We start from the raw sequence: 26,114 nt of genomic DNA on the forward strand, positions 1-26,114 counted from the left end.
GGGATGGGAGTGTCAGAGACAGTGCGATTGGCACAGGACAGAGTGGAGTTTAGGGCTGTTGTACATAGGGTCGCTATGAGTCGCAGGCGACTCGATGGCACATAACAACAACAAACAACACTTTGAAATCTGCTCAGCTCTCTTACTGCAGCATTTCTTCTTTTTGGTTTGACCTCTCTATTCTAGTGCAATTTTCAGAGTCTCCTCTGACATCTATTTTGATCTCTTCTTTCTTCTCTTTGTAATGATCTTTTGCTTTATTCATGAATCCTTGATGTAATCTTACAACTTGTTGGACTTTAGCAATTAGTATTCAATGCATCAAGACTATTCTTGAGATGGCTTTTAAATTCAAGTGAAATAAACGTAAGGTCATATTTTCTTTCTCATGGTCTTGTTTTAATTTTCTTCAACTTCAGTTTGAATGTACACATGACTAATTGATTATTTGTTCCATAGTCAATGTCTAGCCTTGTTTTGACTGCTAATATTGAGCTCTTTCTTTGGCTCTTTTCACAGAGGTAATTAAACTGATTCCTGTGTATTCCACTAGTTAAGGTCCATGTGTACAGTAACCATTTATATTTTAAAAAGTTATTTACAATTAATCAGTCACTGACTGTACAAATATATCATTCAGTCTCCATATTAATTTCTGCCACAGAGTTCGTATTTTCCAATTATTAGGCCTTCTTATTTGTTTTCAACTTTTGCATTCCAGTTAACAAGTTATTATTAATGCACATTGGTGGCATGTTCACTCTATTTCAGATTGCAAAAGTAAATTAGGACAGAGATATTTCAAGAAAATATAATCACATAATCAAGAATCAATGGTAGTGAAGGAAAAAAGTTCAAGCTGTACTAAGGCACTGGAAACCGCCCCCCCAACACTCTAAGAATTGATTGAATACCAAGTGACACAACTTCAACAAACAGATGTGGTCCAGGACATACCTTATGCAAAGAAATTTGGAAGACAGCTACTTGGCCAACAGATTAGAAGCAATCCATATTTGTTACCATTACCCAAAAAACGTGATTAGACAGAATGTGTGAACTATCTAACAATATCATTAAATATTGAGTAAAATTTTGCTGAAGATTATTTAAAAATGAATGGAATAGTACATAGACAGGAAATGTCAAGAAATTCAAGCTGGATTCAAAAGCCATGGCAAAAGGATATCATTGCTGATGACAGACGGATCTTTGTTGAAATCAGAGAATTATAGAAAGAAACTTGTATTTTACTAGTTATGCAAAGGTATTTAACAGTGAGGATCATAACAAGTTATAGCTAACATTGAATAGAAAGGAAATCCCAAAACACTTCATTGTGCTCAAGTGAAACCTATACATAGACAAAGAAGCAGATGTCTAAACAAAGCAAGAGTTTAAAATCAGGAAAGATGTGTCCCAAGGTTGCATCCTTTATTCATACCTATTCAATTTGTATGCTGGCACAAATAATTCAAGAAGGTGGACTACATGAAGAAGAATGTGACAATAGGATTGGAGGAAGATTCATCAACAACCTCAGGCAGAGATGACACAACCTTCCTTGCAGAAACTGAAGAGGACTTTAAACAGTTGTTGCAGAAGATCAAAGCCTTCAATATGGATTCTACTTCACATCAAGGAAATAAAAATCTTCACCACTGGACCAATAGGCAACATTGTGATAGAGAAAAGGCTGAAGTTGTCAACAATTTCATTTTGCCTGGATTCACAACCAAGAATCAGGATAACAGCAGTCAAAGAAGCAAAAGGCATGTTGTATTGGGGAAATTTGCTGTTAAGAACATCTCCAAAGTGTGTGTAATACAGCAAGGATGTCAGCTTAAAGACTAAGATGCCCTGTTACAAACTATGTTTGGGGTTTTTTTTTTTAATTGCTTCCTCTGTATCTGAAAGCTGCACAATAAATAACAAAGTTTAAAAAAATCAATACAAGTGCAGCCAGGTTGCTCCTTAGGGACAAGGGTGGTGACTTTTGGTCCTACACACTTTGAGCATGTTGTTAGGAGGGTCCAAGCCTTGGAAAAAGGCCTCAGGTTGGGAAAGGTAGACAGCCTGGCATATTTTACTGAGAGGCTAGAAGCTATGCCTCTAGTATTTCAAATATCAGCAAGGTTAGCCATACGGTGGATAGGTTTCAGTAGAGATTCCAGCCTCAGTTTGACTATGAAGTAGGACTTCATAGTTTTAGGATTTACCCTTAGATCCTTGATCCACCTGATTATGAAGCAGGACAGCCCAACCATTTAGGAAATAACAGATGTTTTAAAACCGTAAGGACAACAAACAGTAGAACATCTGTATGTTCAACAAGGTGTTGGAAGATGCTAAAAATGTGACTAGGGAAGAGCTACAGCCTCAAAGTGGAATCTACCATAATGAAGAGGATAAAGCTTTCACCCACCAAAGGACCCTCATTTGCTGCTGTGGCAAGACTAAAAATGTAGAGAAAAAAAATATGCAAACATTCATTAATACTGGAATATGAAATGAATAAAGTATGAATCCAGGAACATTTGAAGTTGTCAAAAAAGTAAATGGAATGCATACTGTCATCCTATGCACTGCTGAGCTGAGATGGAAAGGTACTGGCCATTTTGGAACAGACAATAACATAATCGTCTATTCTGAGAATGACAAATTGAAGTATAATGTTGTGAGTGATAGGGTACAAGGAATATCTGTTAACACAACTATTAGTCAAAAACACATACTAATAACTGAAACCAAAGATGAAAATTTGAGGATTCCATATACATTTGTGATCTGAAATTGACTGAACATGCAATCAAGATGTATTATTAATAATTTGTGACTGGAATCCAAAAGTTGAAAACCAAGGGGGAGGACTGGTGGCTGGAAAACAGGACCTTGGTTACAGAAACAAAGCTGGAGACTGAAGGATTGAATTTGTACAATCAATGACTTACTCATGGAAAATACCTTTTAACAGAAAAACATAAATGGTAACTATACACATAGACTTCACCTGACAGACTATACAGGAATTGGACTGTGGAAAGGGATCTTGGAGAAGCTCAATATCAGCAATCAAAACTTGCCCATGAGCTGACTCTAGAATGGATCATCAATTACTCATGTGTAAGTTCAAAGTGAAGTTGGAGAAAATTTAAACAAGTCCACAAAACCAAAATAAGACCTTGAGTGTATCTCAACTGAGTTTTAAAAACATCTTAAAAATAGATTTGAGAGGGAGCTCTGGTGGCCTAGTGGCAAGAAGCTGCACTGCAATCCCAGAGGCACGTGGTTCGAATCCACCAGATGCTCTGCTGGAGAAAGAGGGACAATCTCCTCCTGTACCAGTCAGATCTGATTTGTCGGTACACACACAAAAAGTAAAAAAAAACAAAAAAAAAATATATATATATATTTGAGCTTTTTAGCCCTCTCCCCGCCACCTCACCCAGTAGTGTCTAAAATAAAAATAATATGCATTTAAACTTAAAAAAGAAAAAAAAGATTTGATACACTGAACACTAACGATTGAAGACCAGTTAAATTGTAGAATAATATCAAGAACATCATCCTTGAAGAAAGCAAAAGGTTGTCGTAAAAACAGGAAAGTGGGTGGGAAGATCAAAATGGATCTCAGATGAAACCCTGAAATTTTCACTGGACAAAAAAAGAAGCCAAAACAAGAGGAAGGAATACTGAGTTTAGAGAGCCGAACAGAGTATTTCAGAGGGCAGCTCGAGAAAATAAAGCAAATTCTTATAATGAAATGTGTAAGGAGTTAGAGTTGGAAGAGCACAAGGGAAGAACATGTTCAGCAATTCTCAAGCCCTTGTTTGGGCCGCCTTCTAAATAGAATCGTTTGTCCTTTTGGCGCTCCATAAGACAGGCAGTACTCTTTTCCAGCACTCCAATTCCTGGGCAGCGATTCTTCTGTCATCTCTACTCATTGTTTAATTTTCAGATGCACAGGAAGCAACTGAAAATACAATATAATAGCTTAGGTACACCCCAGTCTTTAAAATGGCATTATTGCTCTTTAGCACTATAAAGAGAATCTTGACAGCAGATTTTCCCAGTACAACATGTTTTTTGATTTCTTGATTGCTGATAGTGGATCCAAGTAAAATGAAGTCATTGACAGACAACTTGAATCCTTTCTCCATCTATCATAATATTGCCTATTGATCCAGTGGTGAGGAGTTTTGTTTTGTTAATGTTGAGATTTTAATCTTTGTTGAAGGCTGTAGTCTTTGATCTTCTACAGCCCATATTCAAGTTCTCTTCACTTTCTGCAAGCAAAGTTCTTGGTATTTGCAACACAGATTGTTGGTGAGTTTCCCTCCAGTCCTGCTGATACATTCTTCTTCAGATTATCCATTTTCTCTATTTGCGCAGAGTACAGATTAAACAGCTTTATAGAAATGATGCAACATTGACATACACCCTTCCTGACTTTTATGCAGTGACCCCCTGCTCTACTCAGACAACTGCTTCTTGATCTATGTGTAGGTTTTGCATGAGCACAATGAAATATTCTGGGATTCTCATTCTTCTCAATGTTAGCGATAATCTGTTAATCTGCACAGTCAAATGCCTTTATATAGTTAATGAAACACCAGTAAACATTTTTCAGGTAACCTCTGCTTTCAGCCAAGATCCATGTGACATTAGCAATGATATCCCTCATCCCACAACCTCTTCTGAATCCAGCTGGAATTTTAGGAATTTTCCCGGTTTATGAACTATTCCTGGAGTGACTAAAGATGACAGAAGGGGAATTGATACCTTTGAACTGTGGTGCTGGCAAAGGGTATTGAAGATACCATGGACTGATAGGAAAACAAATAGGTTCACCCTTGAGAGAGTGAACCCAGGCTGGTCCTTGGAGGCCAGGATTCTGAAGCTCCGACTCACATACTTTGGACATGTTGCAAGGAAGAACCAGTCCTTGGAGAGGGACATCATTCTTGGAAGGGTGGAGGAACAGTGCGAGAGAGGAAGACCCTGGATGAGATAGATTGACCCAGTGGCTGGGGTAATGGGATTGAGTCAGAGACAATCAGGTTGGCTCAAGATAGAGCAGGGTTCAGAGCTGTTGTACATAGGGTCACTATGAGTCACAGGTGACTCAACAGAACATAACAACATCGGATTCCTGTTTTTGGCATGAGAACAAATATGGATCTCTTCCAGTTAGTGAGCCAGGTAGCTATTTTCCAAATGTCTTGGCACATGCAAGTTAGCATGTCCAGAGCAGCTTGAAACTCTTCAAACAGTATTTCTTCAATTCTTGCGGGGGGCAGGGGGGTGTCTTCTTTTTTGCCAGTGTTTCAGTATAGATTGGATTTCTTCATTACCATTGATTCTTGTTCATATGCTACTTTTGGAAATGGTTCAGTGTCAACAAATTGTTTAGGTACTCTGTGTTCCTTTCACCTTTTGTTATCTCCTGCATTAAGATTTTGCCCATAGAATCCTTGAGTTGCAACTGGAAGCTTGAATTTGTTCTCCGGCTCTTTGTTGTTGCTGTTGTTCTTATGTGCCATCGAGTTGCTTGCGACTCATAGCGACCCTATGTACAACAGCCCTAAACTCTGCTCTGTCCTGTGCCAATCGCACTGTCTCTGACACTCCCATCCCAATTATCCCAGTCACTGAATCAATCCACCTCACAGAGGGCCTTCCCCTCCTGCGCTGTCCCTCCACCCTCCCAAGCATGATGTCCTTCTCCAAGGACTGGTCTCTCCTCACAACATGTCCAAAGTATGTTAGACGGAGCCTCAGAATCCTTGCCTCCAAGGAGCCACCTGATTTAACCCTTTCCAGGACGAATCTGTTTTCCTAGCAGTCCATGATATTCTCAATACTCTTCTCTAGCACCACAGCTCAAAGGCATCAATCCTCCTTCTATCCTCTTTGGTCATTGTCCAACTCTCTGATGCATAACAAGTGATTGCGAAGACCATGGCCTGTATCAGATGCACCTTAGTCTCCAGAGAGACACCATTGCTCTTCAGTACTTTGGAGAGGTCCCTAACAGCATACTTTCCTATGGCAATGCGCCTTTTAATTTCCTGGCTACCGGTGCCAAGAGTGTTGACTGTGGAGCCAAGCAAACTAAAGCTGTGCACAATCTCAATTTCTTCACCATCCATCCTGATGTTTCCAATTGGTCCAGTGGTGAGAATCTTTGTCTTCTTGACATTGAGCCTCAATCCATATTGTAGGCTGCATCCACAGGTGCTTCAGGTCCTCTTCAGTTTCAGCAAGCACGGTTGTGTCATCTGCATAACGCAGATTGTTGATAAATCATCCACCAATCTTGACCTCACATTTTTCCTCATAGAGCCCAGCCTCTCCGATAATCTGTTCTGCATCTAGGTTTGAAAAGGTATGGAGATAGGATGCATCCCTGGCGTACGCCCTTCCCAATTTTGAACCACGCAGTGTTCCCTTGCTCTGTTCTTGGTCCAAGTATAGATTTCGCATTAGCATGATCAAGTGTTCTGGGATTCCCATTCTTCTCAGAATCAGCCACAGTTTGTTATGATCTATACAGTCAAATGCCTTTGCATAGTCAATGAAACACAGATAGACACATTCCTCTGGCTCTTTAGCTTGAGAAATGCTGAGCGTGTTCTTCCAAAACAGTTTCCTAACTCCAGCTTGTGGCATATTTTGTTGTAGTTATTTTGCTTTGTCTTCTAGAGTTGATCTTTCAAATGTTCTGTTCATCTCTCTTCATCATTTCTTCTCTTTCCTTTGGCCTCTCTTGTACCAGTTTCAGAGTCTCTTCTGACATCTATTTTGGTTCTTTCTTTTCCTATCTTTGTAGTAACTTTTTGTCTTCTTCATAATGATGGTCTTGATGTCATCCCACAACTTTTCTGGTCTTAGGTCCTCAGTGTTTAATTCATCAAATCCATTTTTAAGATGGTTTTTAAGTTCAGTTGATATTTCAAGGTTATATTTTGGTTCTCATGGATTTGTTTTTATTTTCTTCAGCTTTCTATTGTTTTCCTATTTCACTGACTTATGCTCTAATCTTTATTATTTCTTTTTGTTGGAGACTCTGGCTTTTTGTTGCTCCTTTACAATCTTGTTGGAATTGTTAGTTTAAGGTGTTGACTTTGGCTCACTCTTCTTTTATGATGTGTTAGTTTACTAATGTAAATTGATCTTGAGCATCTGTTTTGTCCTCCTAAGATTTCTATGTGCTTTCATTTTTATTTTATTTTAGGATTTTTTTTCTCTTTTTATTTTATCACCAAGTAGTTTCAAAGTAGATATGTCTATGTGTTTGATTTGTGTCCTTGTCCTTCTTGTTATTGATTTCTAATTTTATAGCATTATGACTTCTTTGTATTATCTTGACATTATTATATTTGTTAGAGCTTGCATATAAATTGTGGCAATTATCTTAAATTTGGCCAGTTCTGCCATCCTGCACAGAAGAAGCAGGAGACAGTGCATTTCTTTCAGGGCCAGAGGCTCCTGCACCTGCAAGACTGGGACCTCCACAAGAGCAGCAGCCACACCAGCAGAGGACTAGAGACTGACATGGAACAGAGCTGACCTGGGCTGCTGCCCCACAAAGTCAGAGCCTGGGACCTTCACCCAAGCTTGATGGAGGGCTGGACATCAGGGAAGATGCCCTAAACAGCAAGAGTAAGAGAGCTTTGCAACACTGGCCTAACTCATGAAGCTGAAGGTCAGAGGGCCTGCGGGCACATCTGAGAAGTTGTTCTGACTGAAGAGTTACATCTTGTTGCCAACCTGAACCTTACCTGTCAACTTCCTAGATACATCTCATAACCGTGAACATGGTTCTATGAGATCTATGTGGCCACTGCAACAGAATGAAGACCCTGTAGCAGAGAGGTGGGAACCCTGCGAGTTCAAGGCTGATGTTAGATTTGGGAGGAGTAGGTGAAAGGCATTTCTAACTTCATGGGTGTGGGTTCTGTGTTGTAGATGCTGTTAATGGGGACAGTTCCCCTTTGTGGAGTTAACAGAGATCAAATGTGGTCATCCCTACACTACCTCTAAAATTTTTATAACTCCACAGGCTGGTAGTAATAGGACGTCTTCACATTTAAAAGGAAAAATCTGGAACTAAAGTCTTATGCTGTATTATAAATCATGTAACTGGTATTTGGTGGCCCTGGGTAAATCATATTATAAATACTCAATATCCTCATCTACAAAATAAATTACCTAAGCCCCTTCTCATCTCATATGTTCTAATTTTCACATTAGATTTTTAATACTTAAGCTTAAAGAATTTGGTGATCAAAGTTATTTTTATAAATGTAAGCCTTTTTCTTGGAGCAAAGATACTGGAAAATATTAAAATACACATCTTTTTTTAAAAAATACACAACATTAAAGAAAATATTTAAAAATATACATGTCTGGGCTTTACTGTCAGAACAATGTGCCAGTACCTTCATGACCTAGACTGAGACTGTACTCCTTACGACATCATTGACGATCACTGTGACTGCTTCCTAACACTACTTTAACAAGAGATACTACACTGCTGCTTGTTGTTGTTGTTGTGCACCAAAGAGTTGGAAACGACCCATAGCTGACCCTCCAGTGAGTTTTCAGAGGCAGTTAATCACTCGGGAGGAGAATGCCCATCCCTTTCCAGAAGGGTAGCTGATGGATTCAAACAACATGCCTTTGGGACTGTAACACAGCTTCTTGCCACTAACCCACCAGGGCTTCCTTACTACATTGCTAAACATCAAATAATGTATCAACTGATCCAGTGTAATCTGCATTGCAAACCCACTGAATTTTGATAATTAACCTAAAAGCAGACTTTAAACTCATGTGACATACAAATATAGAAATGTCACTACCAGTAACCTAGGGTCTAAGTAAAACAACATTTCACATCTAAAGATTATAATATATGGAGTTTCAGAGAAAACTCTCATTTTTCCCTCAACTGTTGCTCCCCCACATCCTCTCAAATCATCTCAACTTAAGGATAAATCCATTGGAATGTGCAAGCTATCAATATCAAATGCTGCTTCAAAATTCTAAAATTTCCTACCTAGTGAGGATTTCAGATCACACTGACTCTGATCAACTCTCCAGTAATACTGAAGCACCTCTCTCACTGCAGAATGAGTGGCAGGAAAATGAGGGTAAGGAAGGCAGGCGGAATAACTATGGAGGTTTAGGTCCTGGGGAGCCTAGACAGGCAGTGCTGTACAAGTCAGAGAGAGAGAAGCACACAAAGATCGTGAATGCATCTTTTCCTCTTTTGTCTCTGTGCCAAAGCTGGTTTGGCTGGGCCTGTAATTTCTCTGGCCCTTGCCATTCAGAGCACTAGAATCCAGTTCATTTACTTCAACTGGACATATGTGCCTAGTATCCAGAACCCACATGAATAATTAGGAATCTCAAACGCATCAAACAGACCTTACCGTTTCAGCTTAAATAAGAAGATTCCTAGAGACAACTATTCAGAATATATTGTCAATAGTGCCATAATTGGTTGAAAAAACAAATACAACAAAGTACCACAAAGGTACAAAAAGAGTGAAAGACTCAGGAGAAGAACTTACAGAGAAAGGATGATTAGGAGGTGGCAGGTGCGAGATAGAAGGGGGCAGTCACGTGCTCCTAGAAGGAGAGTGGGGTTGGCGGTGCGGAGCTGTGGGCTCTGGGTACAGAGCATACATAGTTAAGAAACTTGGATCTAGTGACCTGACAACAGGGGGTGCTAATGTGCTTTAATTCAAGTGCTTTGTCTTCATAGTGAAAAGAACTGATAGAAAACTAGGACTGGCTGGCTGGGGGCAAATGGAGTCAGCTACACCTGTGAGGAGTAAGAGGAGAGAGTGGAATGAAAAACAAGTGGCAGAATTGAGAAAAAAAAGTTAAGGTTTGAAGATGGGGAGAACAGACTATTTTGAAGCTCAGAGCTAGAATTAAGAGCACAGGTAAAGGAAAAGACTTGATTACAGAGGGTGCAGCATGTGCCAGGCTATTATAGGTTCTTCTAGGTCCTTTCTGTCTCAAACAAACCACAACTCTTTGATGTTTTACATGAGAAAACATATCAAATAACTTGTTCAAGACTATACGGGAGAGGCAGAGCTAGGATTTAAACCCTGGGCTGTGTTTCCAAGGCCTATCATATTTCCACCACAACACAGGACTGAACAACAATGTGTCTCTTCAACGGGGAATCACACAGCCCACCCAGGTAAAAGATCATGCACACAGCAGCACAGTCCAGTGGCCAAGGGTTTGAATCCTGGCTTCCCTACTTATTGTGTATGCTGAGCAAATTACATCCTCTCTGGAGTTCAGTTTCTTAATGTATGTTGTTATCTAGTAAAGGCTAAATTCAAGGTAAAGTAAGGATAAGAAGAGACCGCATTAGGGAATGGTGAAGGTTTGCAATGTAACAGGGGCTCCAGAGGGCAAAGTAGAACACTATACGTCATTAACTCTGAACTTTCTTCTTTTGAGAGTCATTCCACAACATCAGTTAGACATCATGTTGTACCCGGCCAGGATTTACCAGCTGGAGATAACATGCTTTACCTCATATTATGGGAACTGAAAGTACATAAAACTCCTTAGCACAGCACACATTTCAACAAATGAAAGCTTCTCTTAGAATTGTTTTGGTTACATATACAATACTAATTCTAAAGCCCATTTCTGAGATCCATTTAACCAGTCTTACTCTGTAAGTCAACTTACTCTGCCTGCATCGTCTTTGCTTTCTTTCTACTCTGCCTCTTTGATTTGAGGATCCCTCTCTATGCTATAAATAGCCCTTACCAGGCAGCAGTGACCAATAGGGGACTCTGACTCAACTCATGATCTTTTCAATTGCTTTGCATGCATGTAGGGAGCTCTGGTGGCCTAGTAGGTTAGGGGTTGTGCTATCAACCTAAAGGCATGCAGTTCAAATCTACCAGTTGCTCCATGGGAGAAATATGGGTAGTCTACTCCTATGTGATTTAACCTCTAAAAACCCAATGGAGGGTCAGCTATGAGTCAGTCCCAACTCCATGGTATATCACAGCAACAACATAAGCATGTAAAGGCTGGATAATGAAAAAGAAAGAAGAAGAAGAAACTATGCATTCAAATTGTGGTATTGGCAAACAATATTGAATACACTGGAATGCTAGAAGAAATGAACAAATGAGTCTTCAAATAAGTCTAGCCAGAATGCTCCTTTGAAGTAAGGACAGTGATATTTCAGCTCATTTAAATCAGACACGTCATCAGGAAAGAGCAACTGCGTGTTGTGTTTTTCAGAGGCAGCAAATCACATGGGAGGAGACTGCCCATCTTTCTCCCGCAGAAAGCAGGTGGATTTGCACTGCGTATCTTTGGGATTTCAGTGGACATCCTCAATGAGTTATTTTGACACAAGAGTCACAATAGCTTCAATGATGGTGCAAGGACATGACAATGGCCTTGGAGCTGACTCATCAACAACTAATAACAAACATAATAAAAGGTGACAAAGCCAAGCCAGTAATGCCCTGTCTCCTCCCCCTGTGAGGTGGAACAAAGCCTGTAAAGAGAGCGCCCTGCACTACACACAAGGGATTCACTCTCTTTAGAAGATTCCTCGCTTAGAGGCTTTCCCAGAAGGCAGGACATAAAGATTAAAAACTGATCCTACATGTCTGATGCAAATAGCTGCTGCTACTTTACAGCATGCCTGTTTTTTGGATGCAACATCAAAGACATAAAGTGACTGGTTTGAGTTAATTATAGTTCTTTCCTCATCATGGCTGCATTTTTGGCCTTGGTTCCTGGTCACTGTGGATTTGGCATAACTTTAGATGGTTGGTTACAGGTGAATTCTATGAAGGTGTGCCCATTACTGTTGCCTTGATACACTTAACAAGAAGTCCCACCAATGGTTTGTTTACCTCATATGTAAGTTGTCAAGCACCAGCTTATATGAACATTTTCAAAAGGAAAATGTTTAAATAGTTCATTGGTTAAAGTAACAAATTCCACAAGTGGATAAAATAGCCAAAGCCCTAAAACATCAAGCATAACCTAACCCATTCTTATAGAGATGGCAGAAAACAAGGTATAATTGAGAGCAGTGGTTCTCAATCTTGAACTTGCATCAGAATCACGTGGTTTACTAAAGGTAGACTGCTATCTCTTTACCAGCTTCACCAAGAGCTCCTGATTCCATAGGCCTCGGCTTTGAAGGAGAGTTACTGGTAAATTCATCTCCCCTATGGAGTTCTGGAAGAAGTTCAAGAAGGATTTAGAAGAGGTCATGGCACCAGGGATATAATTGTTGATGTCAGATGGATCCTGGCTGAAAACAAAGAATAGCAGAGAATGTACATTTGTGTTTTATTGGCTCTGCAAAGGCATTTGCCTGTGTAGATCATAACAAGTTGTGGCTGACTTTGAGAAGAACAGGAATCCTAGACCACCTAATTGTGCTTATGGGAAACTTATATGTGGACCAGGAGGCTGCTGTGTGAAACAGAGTAAGGAAACACTGCATGGTTTAAAATGAAGAAAGGACTGTCTCAGGGTTGTATTCTTTCTCCATACTTATTCAATCTGTATGCTGAGCAAATTATTTGAGAAGCTGGACTCTATGAAGAGGACATGGCATCAGGATCGGAGGGAGACTCAACAATAGTCTGCGTTCTGCAGATGACACAACCTTGCTTGCTGAAAGTGAGGAGAACTTGAAGCACTTGCTGCAGAAGATCAAGGAATGTAGCCTTTGGTATGAATTGTATCTCAATGTCAAGAAAACAAAGATTCTTACCACTGGACCAATAGGCAACATCATTATGGATGGAGAAGAGATTGAAACTATCAACAATTTCATTTTACTTGGAACCACAATTAACACCCTTGGTATCAGCCCTCAGAAAGGAAGGAAACATTGCATTGGGAACTCTGCAGTTAGGGATCTCTTCAAATTATTGAGGAGTAATGATGTCAGTTTGAGGACTGAGGTGCATCTGATTCAGGCCAAGGTCTTTCTGATCACTTGCTATGCATCTGAGAGATGGATAATGAATAAGAATGGCAGAAGAATTGATGCTTTTGAACTGTGGTGCTGAAGAAGAACATGGAACATTGCATGGACAGTCAGGAGAACAAATAAATATGTCTTGGAGAGGCTGTATGTAGGTAGAGCGCTCTTGGGAGACAAGAATGACAAGGCTTTCCCTCACATATTCTGGACACATTGCTAGGAAGGGCTGGCTATTCCTTGGAGAAAGACATGATGCTTGGAAGGATATAAACTTTCATATTACAGTCATTATGTCAATCCATCTTGTTGAGGGTCTTCCTCTCTTTCTCTGATCTCCACCTTTCCCAGCCTGGTCACTTTTCCAAAGACTAGCTCATCTGATAACACACTGAAAGTATGTGAGAGGCAGTTTCACCATCCTTGCGTCTCAGGACCAACCTGGGTGCACTACCTCCAAGACAGATTGATTTGTTAGTTCTTCTGACAGCCCATGGGCTATTCAGTACTCTTCAACAATGCCACAATTCAAAGACATCTCATCTTCCTTGGTCTTCCTTATTCATAGTTCAAATTTCAGATGCATAGGAAGCAACTGAAAATATCATGTCTTAGCTCAGGCACACTTTAGTTTTTAATCTGGCACCCCTGCTCTTTTGCACTTTGGAAAGGTTCTTGACAGCAGATTTTTCCAATACAACACATCTTTTAATTTCTTGACTGCTATCATCACGGTTGTTAATTGTGGATCCAACTAAGATGACTAAATTGATAACTTCAACATTTTCTCCATTTATCATGATGTTGCCTACTGGCCCAGTGATGAGTATTTTTGCTTCCTTGATGTTTAGATGTAATCCATATGGAAAGCTTGATATTCTTCAGTAAGTGCTTTAAATCTTCTTCACTTTCTGCAAAGTTGTGCCATTTGCATAATGCAGATTGTGGATGAGTCTTCCTCCAATTCTATTGGTTATAATGATATTATATAAAATAAGCAACCATGGTGATGGTATGGGACTGGCCCATTGTGCATGGGATTGTCATAACTCTAGTATAGCTAACTACAAGTCTAGGGTGTTTCAGGTGCTGTCAAACTCTCAGTAACTCTATAAACAGTATATCAGCCCTTGTTTTACTCTGTGCCATCTTCACAGTCTTAGCTATAGTCAAGCCCATTGTTGCAGTCACTATCTCAATCAATATCTTTGATTCCTGGGTTATTGTTATGTGCCATCGATTCACCTGCAACTCAAAAAGACCCTATGTACAATAGCCCTGAAACCGGCTCTATCCTGAGCCAACCTTATTGTCTCTGACACACCTACCCTCAATACTCCAGCCACTGAAATCAATCCATCTCATTGAGGGTCTTCCTCTCTTGCACTGTCCCTCCACCCTCCCAAGCATGATGTCCTTCTCAAAGACTGGTTCCTCCTTGCTACATGCTCAAAGTATGTCAGACGAAGCCTCAGAATCCTTGCCTCCAAGGAGCAGCCCAGCTTCACCCTCTCTAGATGAACTTGTTTGTTCTGGCAGTCCATGGTATATTCAAAACTCTTCTCCAGCACCACAGCTCAAAAGCTTAGATTCTCTATCATCCCTAGTCATTGTCCAGTTTTCTGATGTGTAGCAAGCAATTCCAAAGACTATGGCTTGGATCAGGCACTCCTTGGTACTATGGAGAGGTCCCTGACAGCCACCTTTCTTGATTTCCTGGCTGCTGGTATCAAGAATGTTGACTGTGGAATCAAGCAAACTAAAGCTGTTAACAATCTCTTCACCATCTATCATAATGCTGCCAATCTGCCAGGCTCAGAATCTTTGTTTTCTTGATGTTGAGCTTCAATCCATATTGGAGGCTGCAGTCCTTGATCTTCTGCAGTAAGCACTTTAGGTCCTCCTCAGTTTCAGCAAGCAGGGTTATGTCATCTGCATAAAGCAGGCTGTTGATGAATCTTCTTCAATCCTGATGCCACATTCCTCCTCATACAGTCCAGCCTCCTGGACGATATGTTCTGCATATAGATTAAAGAGGTATGAAGACAAAATACAACCCTGGAGTACACTCTTTCTGATTATGAACCATGCAGTGTCTCCTTGCTCTGTTCTGACAACTGCCTCTTGGTCCAAGTATAGCTTTTGCATAAGCACAAATGTTCTGGGATTCCCATTCTTCTCAAAGTCAGCCACAGTTTGTTGTAGTCCATACAGTCAAACACCTTTGCAGTCAATGAAACACAGATAGACATTCTTCTGGTACTCTCTGCTTTCAGCCAAGATCCATCTAACATTAGTTATACTATCCCTAGTACCATGGCTTCTCCTTTACACAGCATGCACATCTGGCAGTTCTCTGTTGATGCACTGCTCCAGTCGGTTTTGAATAATTTTCATCAGAATCTTGCTTGCATGTAATATTAATAATACTGTTCGATAATTTCCGCACTCTTCTGGGTCACCTTTCTTTGGAATGGAAACAAATATAGATCTCTTCCAGTCAGTTGGCCAATTGGTTGTCCTTCAGATTTCTTGGCATAACTTAATGAGTGCATCCAGGGCAGCATCTGTTTGTCAAAATATGTCATTTGGTATGCTGTCAATTCCTGAAGCCTTGTTTTTTGCCAGTTCTTTCAGAGCAGCTTGAACTTCTTCCTTCATCACCATAGGCTCTTGCTCATGCATTGTTTCATGAAATTATTCTGTGTCAGCCAGTTCCTTTTGGTACAGTGACTCTCTATACTCCTTCCATCTTCTTTTAATGCATCTTTAATATTCTGCCCAAAGCATCCTTAAGTATTGCAACTCATGGCTTGAATTTGTTTTTCAATTTGACTTAAGACACACTGAGCAAGTTCAGCCCTTTTGATTTTCTGATTCCAGCTCTTTGCATATTTCATTATAATACTTTACTTTGTCTTCTTGTGCTGACCTTTGAAACCTTCTGTTCCACTCCTTAATTTCTTGATTTCTTCCCTTTGCTTTGGCTTCTCACCACCCTAGTACAATATTCAGAGTCTCATATGACATCTATCTTGACCTTTTCTTCCTCCTCTGCCTTTGTAATGACCTTTTGCATTCTTGATATCCTCCCACAGCTCATTTGGTCTTCGCTCATTGGTGTTAAAGGCCTTAAACCTGTTCCTAAGAGGGTTTTGAACTATCATATTAAAAATAAAATTAAGTACTAAAATGACTTGTACTAACATTTCACTTAATCAAATCCATAAGAAATGCTATCATTTCAACATGTAACCAATAAAAAATATGTTGATACATTTTTTGTCCTAACTTTTCATAATCTACCATATATTTTACACTTAAAATAGTATAATGTGACTAATCACAAATTTAGGGTTCAGTTACCAAATGGAGATGGTAGCCAAAGAATTGGACTTTGCTAGTTTAGGACACTCACCAAGAATGGTTACATAAGACTGGCTGAGACACATGATTCACCCCAAGAGCATGCCTAAATAGCACTGTCATTTGCTGTTGAGTTGACTCCACTCCAAAACCATGAGTGTGAGAGTGGAACTGTGGGATTTTTAGTTGCTGATATTTTGGAAGTAGATCTTCAGGTCTTTCTCTCTCCAGGTGGATTTGAACCTCCAGCCTTTTGTTTAGTAATGCTGTTGTTTTTATTATGTACCATCAAGTCATCTGCAATTCATGGCAACACTATGCACAATAGCTCTGAACTCTGCTCTATCTTGAGCCAGTCTCACTGTCTCTGACACAACTACCCCACTTATCCTAGTTACTATGTCATTCCATCTCATCCAGTATCTTCCTCTCCTGAACTTTTTTCCCACCCTTCTAAGCATGATGTCTTTTTCCAATGTCAGGTCCCTCCTGGACACGTGCTTGAAATATGAGATGGTGCTTCAAAATCCTTATCTACAAGGAGGAGCCTGGTTTCACCCTCTCCAGGTCAAATCTGTTTGTTCTCTTGGCAGTCCACAGTATGTTCAATACTCTTCTCCAGCACCACAGTGTAAAGGCATCAATTCTTCTGCCATTGTCCAGCTCTCTGATGTATAGCAAATATTTGCAAAAACCATGGCCTGAGTCAGGTGTACCTTAGTCTCCAAACTGACATCATTGTTCTTCATCACTTTTGAGAGATCCCTGACAGCAGCCTTCCCCAGAGCAATCTGTCTTTTGATTTCTTGACTGCTAGTGCCAAGAGTGTTGATTGTGGAGCTGAACAAGCAGACATTATTAACAATCTCAATCTCTTCTCCATCTATCACGGTGTTGCCAATTGGCCCAGTGGTGAGAATCTTTGTCTTCTTGATGTTGAACTTCAATCCATACTGAATACTATAGTCCTTGGCCTTCTGCAGCAAATGTTTCAGGTCCTCCTCTGTTTCTGTGAGCAATTTTGTGTCACCTGCATAATGTAAGTTGTTGATGTGTCTTCCTCCAATCCTGATGCCATATTCCTCTCATAAAGTCCAGCCTCCTGAATGATCTGTTCCACATATAGATTGAAAAGGTATAGAGATAGGATGCATCCCTGGCGCACTCCTTTTCTGATTTTGAACCATGCAGTGTTTCTTTGCTTTGTTTTGATGACTACTTCCTGGTCCAAGTATAGGTTTTGCATGAGCACAATTAAGTGTTCTGGGATTCCCATTCTCCTCAAGGTTAGCCACAATTTGTTGTGATCCACACAGTCAGATGCCTTTGCATTGAAACACAGGCATTCCTCTGGTACTCTTTGCTTACAGCCATCTGACACTGGTGATAATGCCCCTGGTGCCATGGCCTCTTCTAAATAAAGCCTGTACTTCTAGTAGTTCTCTGTTGATGCTGTTCCAGTCATTTTTGGATAATCTTCAATGGGATTTTTCTTGGGTGTGATATCAGTGATAGAGTTCAGAAAGTTCCATACTGTCAGGTCACCTTTTTTTTTTTTTAAATGAGAATAAATAGGGTTCTCTTTTAGTCATTTGGCCAGGCAGTTGTCCTCCAGATTTCTTGGTGCAATCTCGTAAGCACATGCAGGGCAGCATCATCTGCTGAAATATATTAGTTGGTATTCCATCAGTTCCTGGGGCCTTGTTCTTTGCCAACTCCTTCAGAGCAATTTGAACGTCCTCCTTCATTACCATTGCCTCTTGATCATATGCTATTTCATAAAATTCTTCTATGTGACTCTGTGTACTCCTTCCATCTTCTTTTAATGCTTAATCGTTCAATATTCAATATTTTAATGTTTAATCATTCAATATTCTGCCCATGGCATCCTTAAATATTACAATTCGAGGCTTGAATTTGTTCTCAGTTCTTTCAGCTTAAGAAATGCTGAGTGAGTTCATCCCTTTTGTTTTTTTTACTCCAGCTCTTTCATTATAATACATATTATTCTGAGTACCACACAAGGACTTCTCTCAAGATTATCAGATTCTGGTTTCCCAGCCATGGCAGTCACTACACTGCCCTGACTCTGTGGTCATATAGCAAATTAGTCCAGAGTCAATACAAGATCAAGCCTAGCAAAGCAGAGGCCTCTCAATTGTCTTGTTTGCTATATGCATTAAAAAAATGTTTTACTGCTTTAACACAAGAGGGAGATGGACAGTAATATCCACCTTCAAGGGGTCCTATTCTCTGCCTTGTTCTTTCACTCTTCCCCTTGGCTTAGGCCAACATTTCGCTGGGTATTCAGCTCTGCTTTGGGTAGTTTTTTTTTCTTTCCAGTATTTATATTTTGACCAGGCAAAATACATGGGAAGTCTCCTCCTATGTGACTTACCGCCTCTGAAAACCCACTGGAGGGTCAACTCTATTCCAGCTTGATGGTAATGAGTTTTGTGGAAAACATACTTACTGATCTATTAGAAAGCAAGTATAGTAAGAGGTCTGCTGCAGCCTTGAGGTTGCAGCAAGGAGTGCTCACTATTTACTCTGTTCAACTTTTCTCTATAATTATAAATGTTTATAGTAAAATGTTGGGAAGAAGAGAAATCTACTTGTTTTTCTTTTCATTGCCATTTTCTTTTTCCCTTGTCTGCATTACTGGTCCTCTTCTTCTTAGGTGGGCAAGAGCGAACAGTCAAAGAAGGGGATAGGGCACAGTGCAGGTAGTGTTGCTTCTCTTCTGCTACTTCTTCCCTCAATCTGTTTCTCTTCTCTGTAGAACTAGGCTTCAAGACCCTTCAAAACAAAATATGAGTGGAAAGCCTCTAACTTGAGTATTTTCTTTCCCTGGCACTTTTCAAAACATTTACAGGAAGTGAAAAAAGGAGATGTTCCAGGGTGGGGGAGGAGAGAGGCTGCAGGCTGCAGAAAATACCCACATGGCAGCAGTAACACGCATGCCCACTAAATCGGGACAGATCTGGGAAGTCAGTGCTGAGTGGAGGGTGATGAACTCAGAGATGGGGTGGGCACTCAGTGAGCATGAGTGGCCACCTCGAGACCTTCACTTCTCATTCTGCATGCATGGGGGGAACCACTGGAGGGTTTTAAGCCAAGAATGACACGACCTGTTTTCAAAGGACCACTTCTGGTAGTATGTTAGTAGAACATACAGGGCAAAATCTTTAAAAGCAAGGACACTTTAAGGAAGGACGATGGCTGGTCTTAAGCACTCACAGGGGTGGCAGAGGAATTGGATGGACCTGACAGAGTTTTTATGGTAGGAATGACAGCTAAGGGACTGTGGCTGTGAAAATGTCTCATTGTGACACACAGGCTGTCACCCGAACAAGACAGACAGATATTTACTCCAACAGAAATATTCTGGAGCAGAAGGGAGAGGGAAGGATTTCATTCTGAACATGGTACATTTGACATGACTTTTACGAAACTTAAGGGGCAATGCCACCAGTATTTCAGATCCCTGCAGGGTCACCCATGGTGGACAGGTTTCAATGGAGTTTACAGACTATGGCAGGGTCTATTAAATCTGTATGCTAAGTAAATCATTCCAGAAGCTAGACTCTACGAAGAAGAATGTAGCATCAGGATTGGAGGAAGACTTAGCAATAACCTGTGTTATGCAGATGACACAATCTTGTTTGCTGAAAATGAAAGGAGTTGAAACATGTTGCAGAAGATCAAAGCCTATAACCTTCAATATGGATTACATTTCAACATCAAGAAAACAAATATCCTCATCACTGGACCAATCAGCAAAACCATGATAGATGGAGAAAAAATTGAAGTTGTCAACTACTTAATTTAACTTGGCTCCATAATCAACACTCATGACAATAACAGTGAAAATTCAAAAGATATATTGTACTGGGGAAATCTGCCATCAAGGATCTCTCCAGAGTTCTAAAGAGCAAGGACATACATTTAATTAAAGACTAAGGTGCACCTGATTCAAGCCACAGCATTTTCACTTGCATCTTCTTTCCTATGCATTTGAAAGTTGGACAATGAATGAGGATGATGGAAGAAAAACAGGTATCTTTGAATGTGAATCTGGAGAAGAGTATTGGATATCCCACGGACTGCCAAAAGAACAAAGAAGTCTGTCTTGGAGGAAGTGTAACAAGGATGCTCCTTGAAGGTTGAGCATGGTAGAACTTTTCTATTATGGAAAAGGACATCATTCTGGAAATGGTAGAGGGTCAGAGAAAGAGGGGAAGACCTCCAACAAAATGGATTGTCACAGTGACTACAGCAATAGATTACAGTATGTCAGAGACCATTAGGATGGTTCAGAATAGGGCAAGGTTCAGATCTCTTGTTCATAGGGTCTCTGAGTTGTCTTCAACTTGATAGTACCTAACAACAAAAACAAGGGGAAATGTACATAGACAGTTAAAATTCAGGAATCCAGTTACATCTTGGCTAGAGAGGCCAACTGGGAGGTCATCCACATACAACATCAAAAGACATGAGAGCAAGTAGCACTACCTAGAACAGCAGTTCTCAATAGGACAGTGCTGTCCTTCCTTAGGCAGCATGCTGGAAATCTAGGAGGGCATTTTTTGTAGGTGGGAGAAAGTGAAATCGAAACGTCCTGCCCCTTTCCAGTGTCTGTTCATGGATTCTCCCATCACCTCATGTGATAATATAATGCTGTTGTAGTGTACCATAGAGCTGAAACCGACCCTCTGGTAGATTTTAAGAGGCGTTAATCACATGGGAAGAGATTGCCCATCTTTATTCCGCAGAGCAGGTGGTGGCCTCCAACTTTCGGGATTGCAGTGCAGCTTCTAATATAGCTCCCTAATATATGATGATCATGATGATGAGTACCTTAGAGTTGGAACCAACCCGTAGCTGACCCTTCAGCAGACTTTCAGAGGCAATTAATTGAATGGGAGGAGACTGCACATCCTTCTCCTACAGAGCAGTTAGTGGCCTCGAACCACATGTCTTCAGGATTGCAGAGCAACTTCTTGCCACTGTTATGTGCCATTGAATCACTTGCAACTCATAGCGACCCTATGTACAAGAGCTCTAAATCTGTTCTATCCTGTGCCAACCTCGCCATCTCAGACACACTCATTCCCACCACTCCAGTCACAGAATCGATCCACCTCACTGAGGGTCTTCCTCTCCTGCTCCGCCTCCTCACTTTTCCAAACATGATGTCCCTCTCCAAGGACTATTCCCTCCTTGCAACATGCCCAAAGTATGTCAGACGAAGCTTCAGAATACTTGACTCCAAGGAGCATTATGGCTTCACCCTCTCCAGGACAAACCTGTTTCTTCTCCTAGCAGTCCATGATATATTTAACACCCTTCTCCAGCACCACAGCTCAAAGGCATCAATTCTCTTTCTATCATCCCTATTCACCATCCAACTCTCCAATGTATACCATGTAATTGTGAAGACTACAGCCTGGATCATGCACACCTTAGTCTCCAGCCTGATGTCATTGCTCTTCAGTACTCTTGAGAGGTTCTTCACAGCTGACTTTCCCAATGCAATTTGTCTCTTGATTTCCTGGTTGCTGGTACCAATAGTGTTGACTGTGGAACCAAGTAAACTAAAACTATTAACTATCTCAATCTCTTCACCATCCACACTGATGCTGCCAATTGGCCCAGTGGTGAGAATCTTTGTTTTCTTGATGTTGAGCTTCAATCCATATCGAAGGCTGCAGTCCTTGACCTTCTGCAGCAAGCGCCCTGAGGTCCTCCTCAGTTTCAGCAAGCAGGGTTGTGTCATCCACATAACGCAAGTTGTTAATGACTCTTCCACCAATCCTAATGCCACATTCCTTCTCGTACAGCCCGGCGTCTCAGATGATCTATTCTGTATATAGATTGAAAAGGTATGAAGACAAAATACATCCCTGATGGACCCCCTTCTTGATTTTGAACCATGTAGTGTCTCCTTGCTCTGTTCTGATGACTGCCTCTTGGTCCAAGTATAGGTTTTGCATTAGCACAATCAAATGTTCTGGGATTCCCATTCTTCTCTGAGTCAGCCACAGCTTGTTGAGATCCACACAGTCAAAAGCCTTTGCATAGTCAATAAAACACAGATAGACATTCTTCTGGTATTCTCTGCTTTCTGCCAAGATCTGTCTTACCTTAGCTATAATATCCCTAGTATCACAACCTCTTCTAAATCCAGCCTGCACAACTGGCAGTTCTTTGTTGACATATTGCTCCAAACGTTTTTGGATAATTTTCAGGAGAATCTTGCTTGCATCTTGCCACTAGGCCACAATAAGAAGAAGAGGAGGAAGAAGAGGAAGAGGAAGAGGAGGAGGAAGAAGAAAAAGAAGAAGAAGAAGAAGTAATAGTAGTAGTAGGAGGAGGAGGAGGAGGAGGAGGAGTAGGTTTACACACTGTGCCACATCCTGCACCATCTTTCCAAAATTTACAGATATAAGTGGAACATCGTACACAAGCAGAGACACTCCCTTAAGTTTTGCATATAACATAATGCTTCCTACACGAACAGGCTAAGAATATGTACGGAATGCTGCAAATGCTTTAAATTAAAAAAACAAACTGGTTAATTCTGAGCCAGACTAAGTTAGAGCCGAACTGGATGAGAAGCTCACTCTGTGTCCTCTTAACCACCTTGCAGTGTGGTCTTCCCACCATATGAGGTCAGCAGCGCTGGGCCTTACTGAAAGGACAGCTTCACATCCCTCGGGCCTTCATCTGGTGGTTTGATGACCCCACAGCTGCTATGAGCACTTTGAGACCACCTTCCCTGCTGGGCGCCATGGGGGACCCCAGAAAGAATCCAGCCTGCCTCCTCTGAATACAACACTGCTCTTTTTCTCATAAGCAAATTGCCTCTAAGGCAATAAACCACTTGCACTTGACTCCTGCCTGGTCAGTTGGTTTTTTTCAAACACTTACACTGAAGGGCTTTCCCTCCTGGGGTTGAACCCAAACACAAACAAATATCATAAAAAAACAAGGGGAGCCTGTACTATTTTTTGTGTCAGAACTTTACCAAGAGTGCGCAACACCTCTAAACAACAGTGCCACTCAGTGGCCGTGTCATCATCATGGACCTGAGTCCTCGACCAAATTGGCGTCATCTACATGTGGCTATCACACTGGGGTGCTCCAAGGGGTCTCGTGGGCCTGTCAGCACAGCTAGACTCAGACATTTAGAGACAGAAATAGGCATTCTACTCCATTAGAAACCATTTTCCTTTTCTGTCATCACTAGGGCGTATATTGTTGTTGATTGCCTTCAGGCCGAGTACGACTCATAGCGACCCTATGAACAAAAGGCCTGAAGCCCTTCTACAACTATCGACATTTATCAATGTTCATAGAGTTTCCGAAGGCATGTTATTTAGGAAGTGGATGCCACAGTTTTGAAAATGTTAGCCGGCCTGGAGCGCACCTTTTTTTTAAAAAATGAATTTTAATGAACATTTACAGAGATTTTGGATTTCCAATCATTCATTGTTGCATTTTTCTCCCTGCCTGCCTCCCCCCACTTTGCTCTTCTCTTGGAAAAGTAAAAGGAAAATTCCTTCACTGATACACAATGCCCCCCCCTGGAGCACACCATTTTAATGACTTTTTTTCACTGACTCCAACACACCTACCCCCATTGTCCTAGTTTAACATTTACAGCTTGCTCAGCTCCACAATAAACATTCTTAACACCAGCAGTGAGGAAATCAAAAGAAGAATTGTTAACCTCAATCTCTTCTCCATCTATTATGGCGCTGCCAATTGGCCCAGTGGTGAGAATCTTTATTTTCTTGATGTTGAGCTTCAATCCATATTGAAGACTCCAGTCATAGACCTTCAAGAGTTTCAGATCCTCCTCAGTTTCAGCAACCAAAGTTGTGTAGTTCTAGCTGCTGTCAAGTCACGCCCTGGTTGAAGGCAGGGTGCAAGTCCTGGAGTGTGTGGCATCTTCATGGGTTCGTGAGATAACTTTTTCACTGGCTGATTTTTGGATGTAGATCACCAGGCTTTATTTCCTAATCTGTCTCAGTCTAAAAGCTGTGCTGAAAACTGTCCTATTCATCTGTTCAACATCACAACACACAAGTCTCCAAAGAGAAATGCTGGTAACCTGAGGCACATAACCCAAGAATGAAACTCGGTCTCCATTTGAAGGTGAGAATTCTACCACTGAATTAACTCTGACTGCCTGAATTACCAATAAGTAACTTATTTGACCCATGAATTTCTCCTTTGGATAGTAATGGAGGTACCAGATGTAAACTACTGAGCTACAGAATGAGTGTGGCTAGGGACTACCCAATGCGGAAATCTTAGATGAGAGGACCCATGAGCAGACACTGGGAAGAGGCTGCTGGGGGTGGAGGAGGGATGCTGAGGATGGAGGAAGGATGGACAGTGTCACACTGGTAAACACTCAAGAAAGACAGGGACAAAGCGGTAATGGCTAGATGCTCAGAGATGTGGGGATCATGGTGACCCTGACCCCGACTCTGTGGACTTCTGGGCTAAAGCTTTGACTAGAGAATCCCCATAATCCAGTTACTACTGAGTTAATCAGACATCCCACTGGTCTCGGAGTACAGCTGGATGCTATGGGCACCTTTCTTTCACGTTCTTTAACTGTGTATAACACAACATTTGCCAATTCAACACTTTTCAAGGATACAGTGTAGTGCCACTAGTTACATTAATCATGCTGTGCAAGCATCATCCATAACCACGTCAAATTTCCCATCAGTAGAAGCTGACTCTTGAGCTCCCTCTAAGAGTGGACCCCTTTCTTGATCTCTGGTAACCACTGTGGTCTCCACACAATTGCCTGTTGTTATTTCAAATAAGTTAAGATAATAAAATAATTGTCTTTATTTTGCTCAGCATGTTTTTGGGGTTCATCCATGCTCTGGCATGTCAGGCCTTTGTCTTTGATTGGTTCTCTGCTCTAAGTACACACCACATCTTGTCTGCCTATTAACTGACTGAGGGATAGTACACTTTTCTCCTTAAGGTTTTCAATGGCTGAGTTTTGGGGAAGTAGGTCATCAGGTCCATTTTCTGAGGTGTCTCTGGGTTAGCTGAAACCTCCAAACTTTTTGAACAGCACCTTGCAGGGAATTCTAAACCAGAGCAGAGAACTTGAATTTGTTGAACAGTGTGTAGATTCTTTCTCTACCCCAAAGTACTTCTACTACAATCCTTTCCTCCTTTTTTTCTTTTTAGTCATTCAAGATGTGCTGGCTTGAAGTGCTATTGGGTGTCCTCCTACCCTTCCTTAAAGACTACTAGGCTTACTTATTGCCTTCTTCAATCTCCTCAACCAAGAGCCCTGACCTGTGTGAATAGCCCATACCTTGCTGAGTCGGGACTCAAAAGCCAAGGAGGTTGAAGACTTGGAACTCTTCATGCCGGAAGCAGAAGCAAGGAGGGGTCGCGTGCGGTCGGTTCCGTGGCCCCCAGCTCTGATGGCTGGGCTCCAGGGCTTGGTGGCACTCCGCATGTTTGCCTCAATAAATCTGCCTTTCTGCGGAAGAATCAGAAAAGAAAGACTATGTTTCTAAAACGTGAACCTGCTGAGCATCACCCTACACCACAGTCAGCATTGCTGTTATAGAGAACTGTTGCTGTCTACCATCAGTCAGAACCAACCCAGAGCTCACTGTCTAGTAGGTTTCAGAGGCAGGAGATGGCATGACAAGCCTGCCCATCTTTCTCCACAGGAGAACCAGGT

At 41.2% G+C, this 26,114-nt stretch overlaps 1 protein-coding gene across 2 annotated transcripts in view; it reads right to left on the bottom strand.

Moving 5' to 3' along the window:
• The window catches only part of SPECC1 (sperm antigen with calponin homology and coiled-coil domains 1), a 291,889-nt gene extending 266,006 nt beyond the window's left edge, over nucleotides 1-25,883 (bottom strand). For both annotated transcript variants that reach the window (XM_006901390.1, XM_006901389.1), the window contains exon 1: nucleotides 25,737-25,883. In XM_006901390.1, the coding sequence (XP_006901452.1) occupies nucleotides 25,737-25,883 (147 nt within the window). The remainder of the gene's footprint in view (nucleotides 1-25,736) is intronic.
• Between the last annotated feature and the right edge of the window lie 231 nt (nucleotides 25,884-26,114).

Source organism: Elephantulus edwardii, unplaced genomic scaffold (genome assembly GCF_000299155.1).
Source record: "Elephantulus edwardii isolate Elephantulus edwardi_28Jun2011 unplaced genomic scaffold, EleEdw1.0 scaffold00324, whole genome shotgun sequence".
In the NCBI taxonomy this organism is placed as follows: domain Eukaryota; kingdom Metazoa; phylum Chordata; class Mammalia; order Macroscelidea; family Macroscelididae; genus Elephantulus; species Elephantulus edwardii.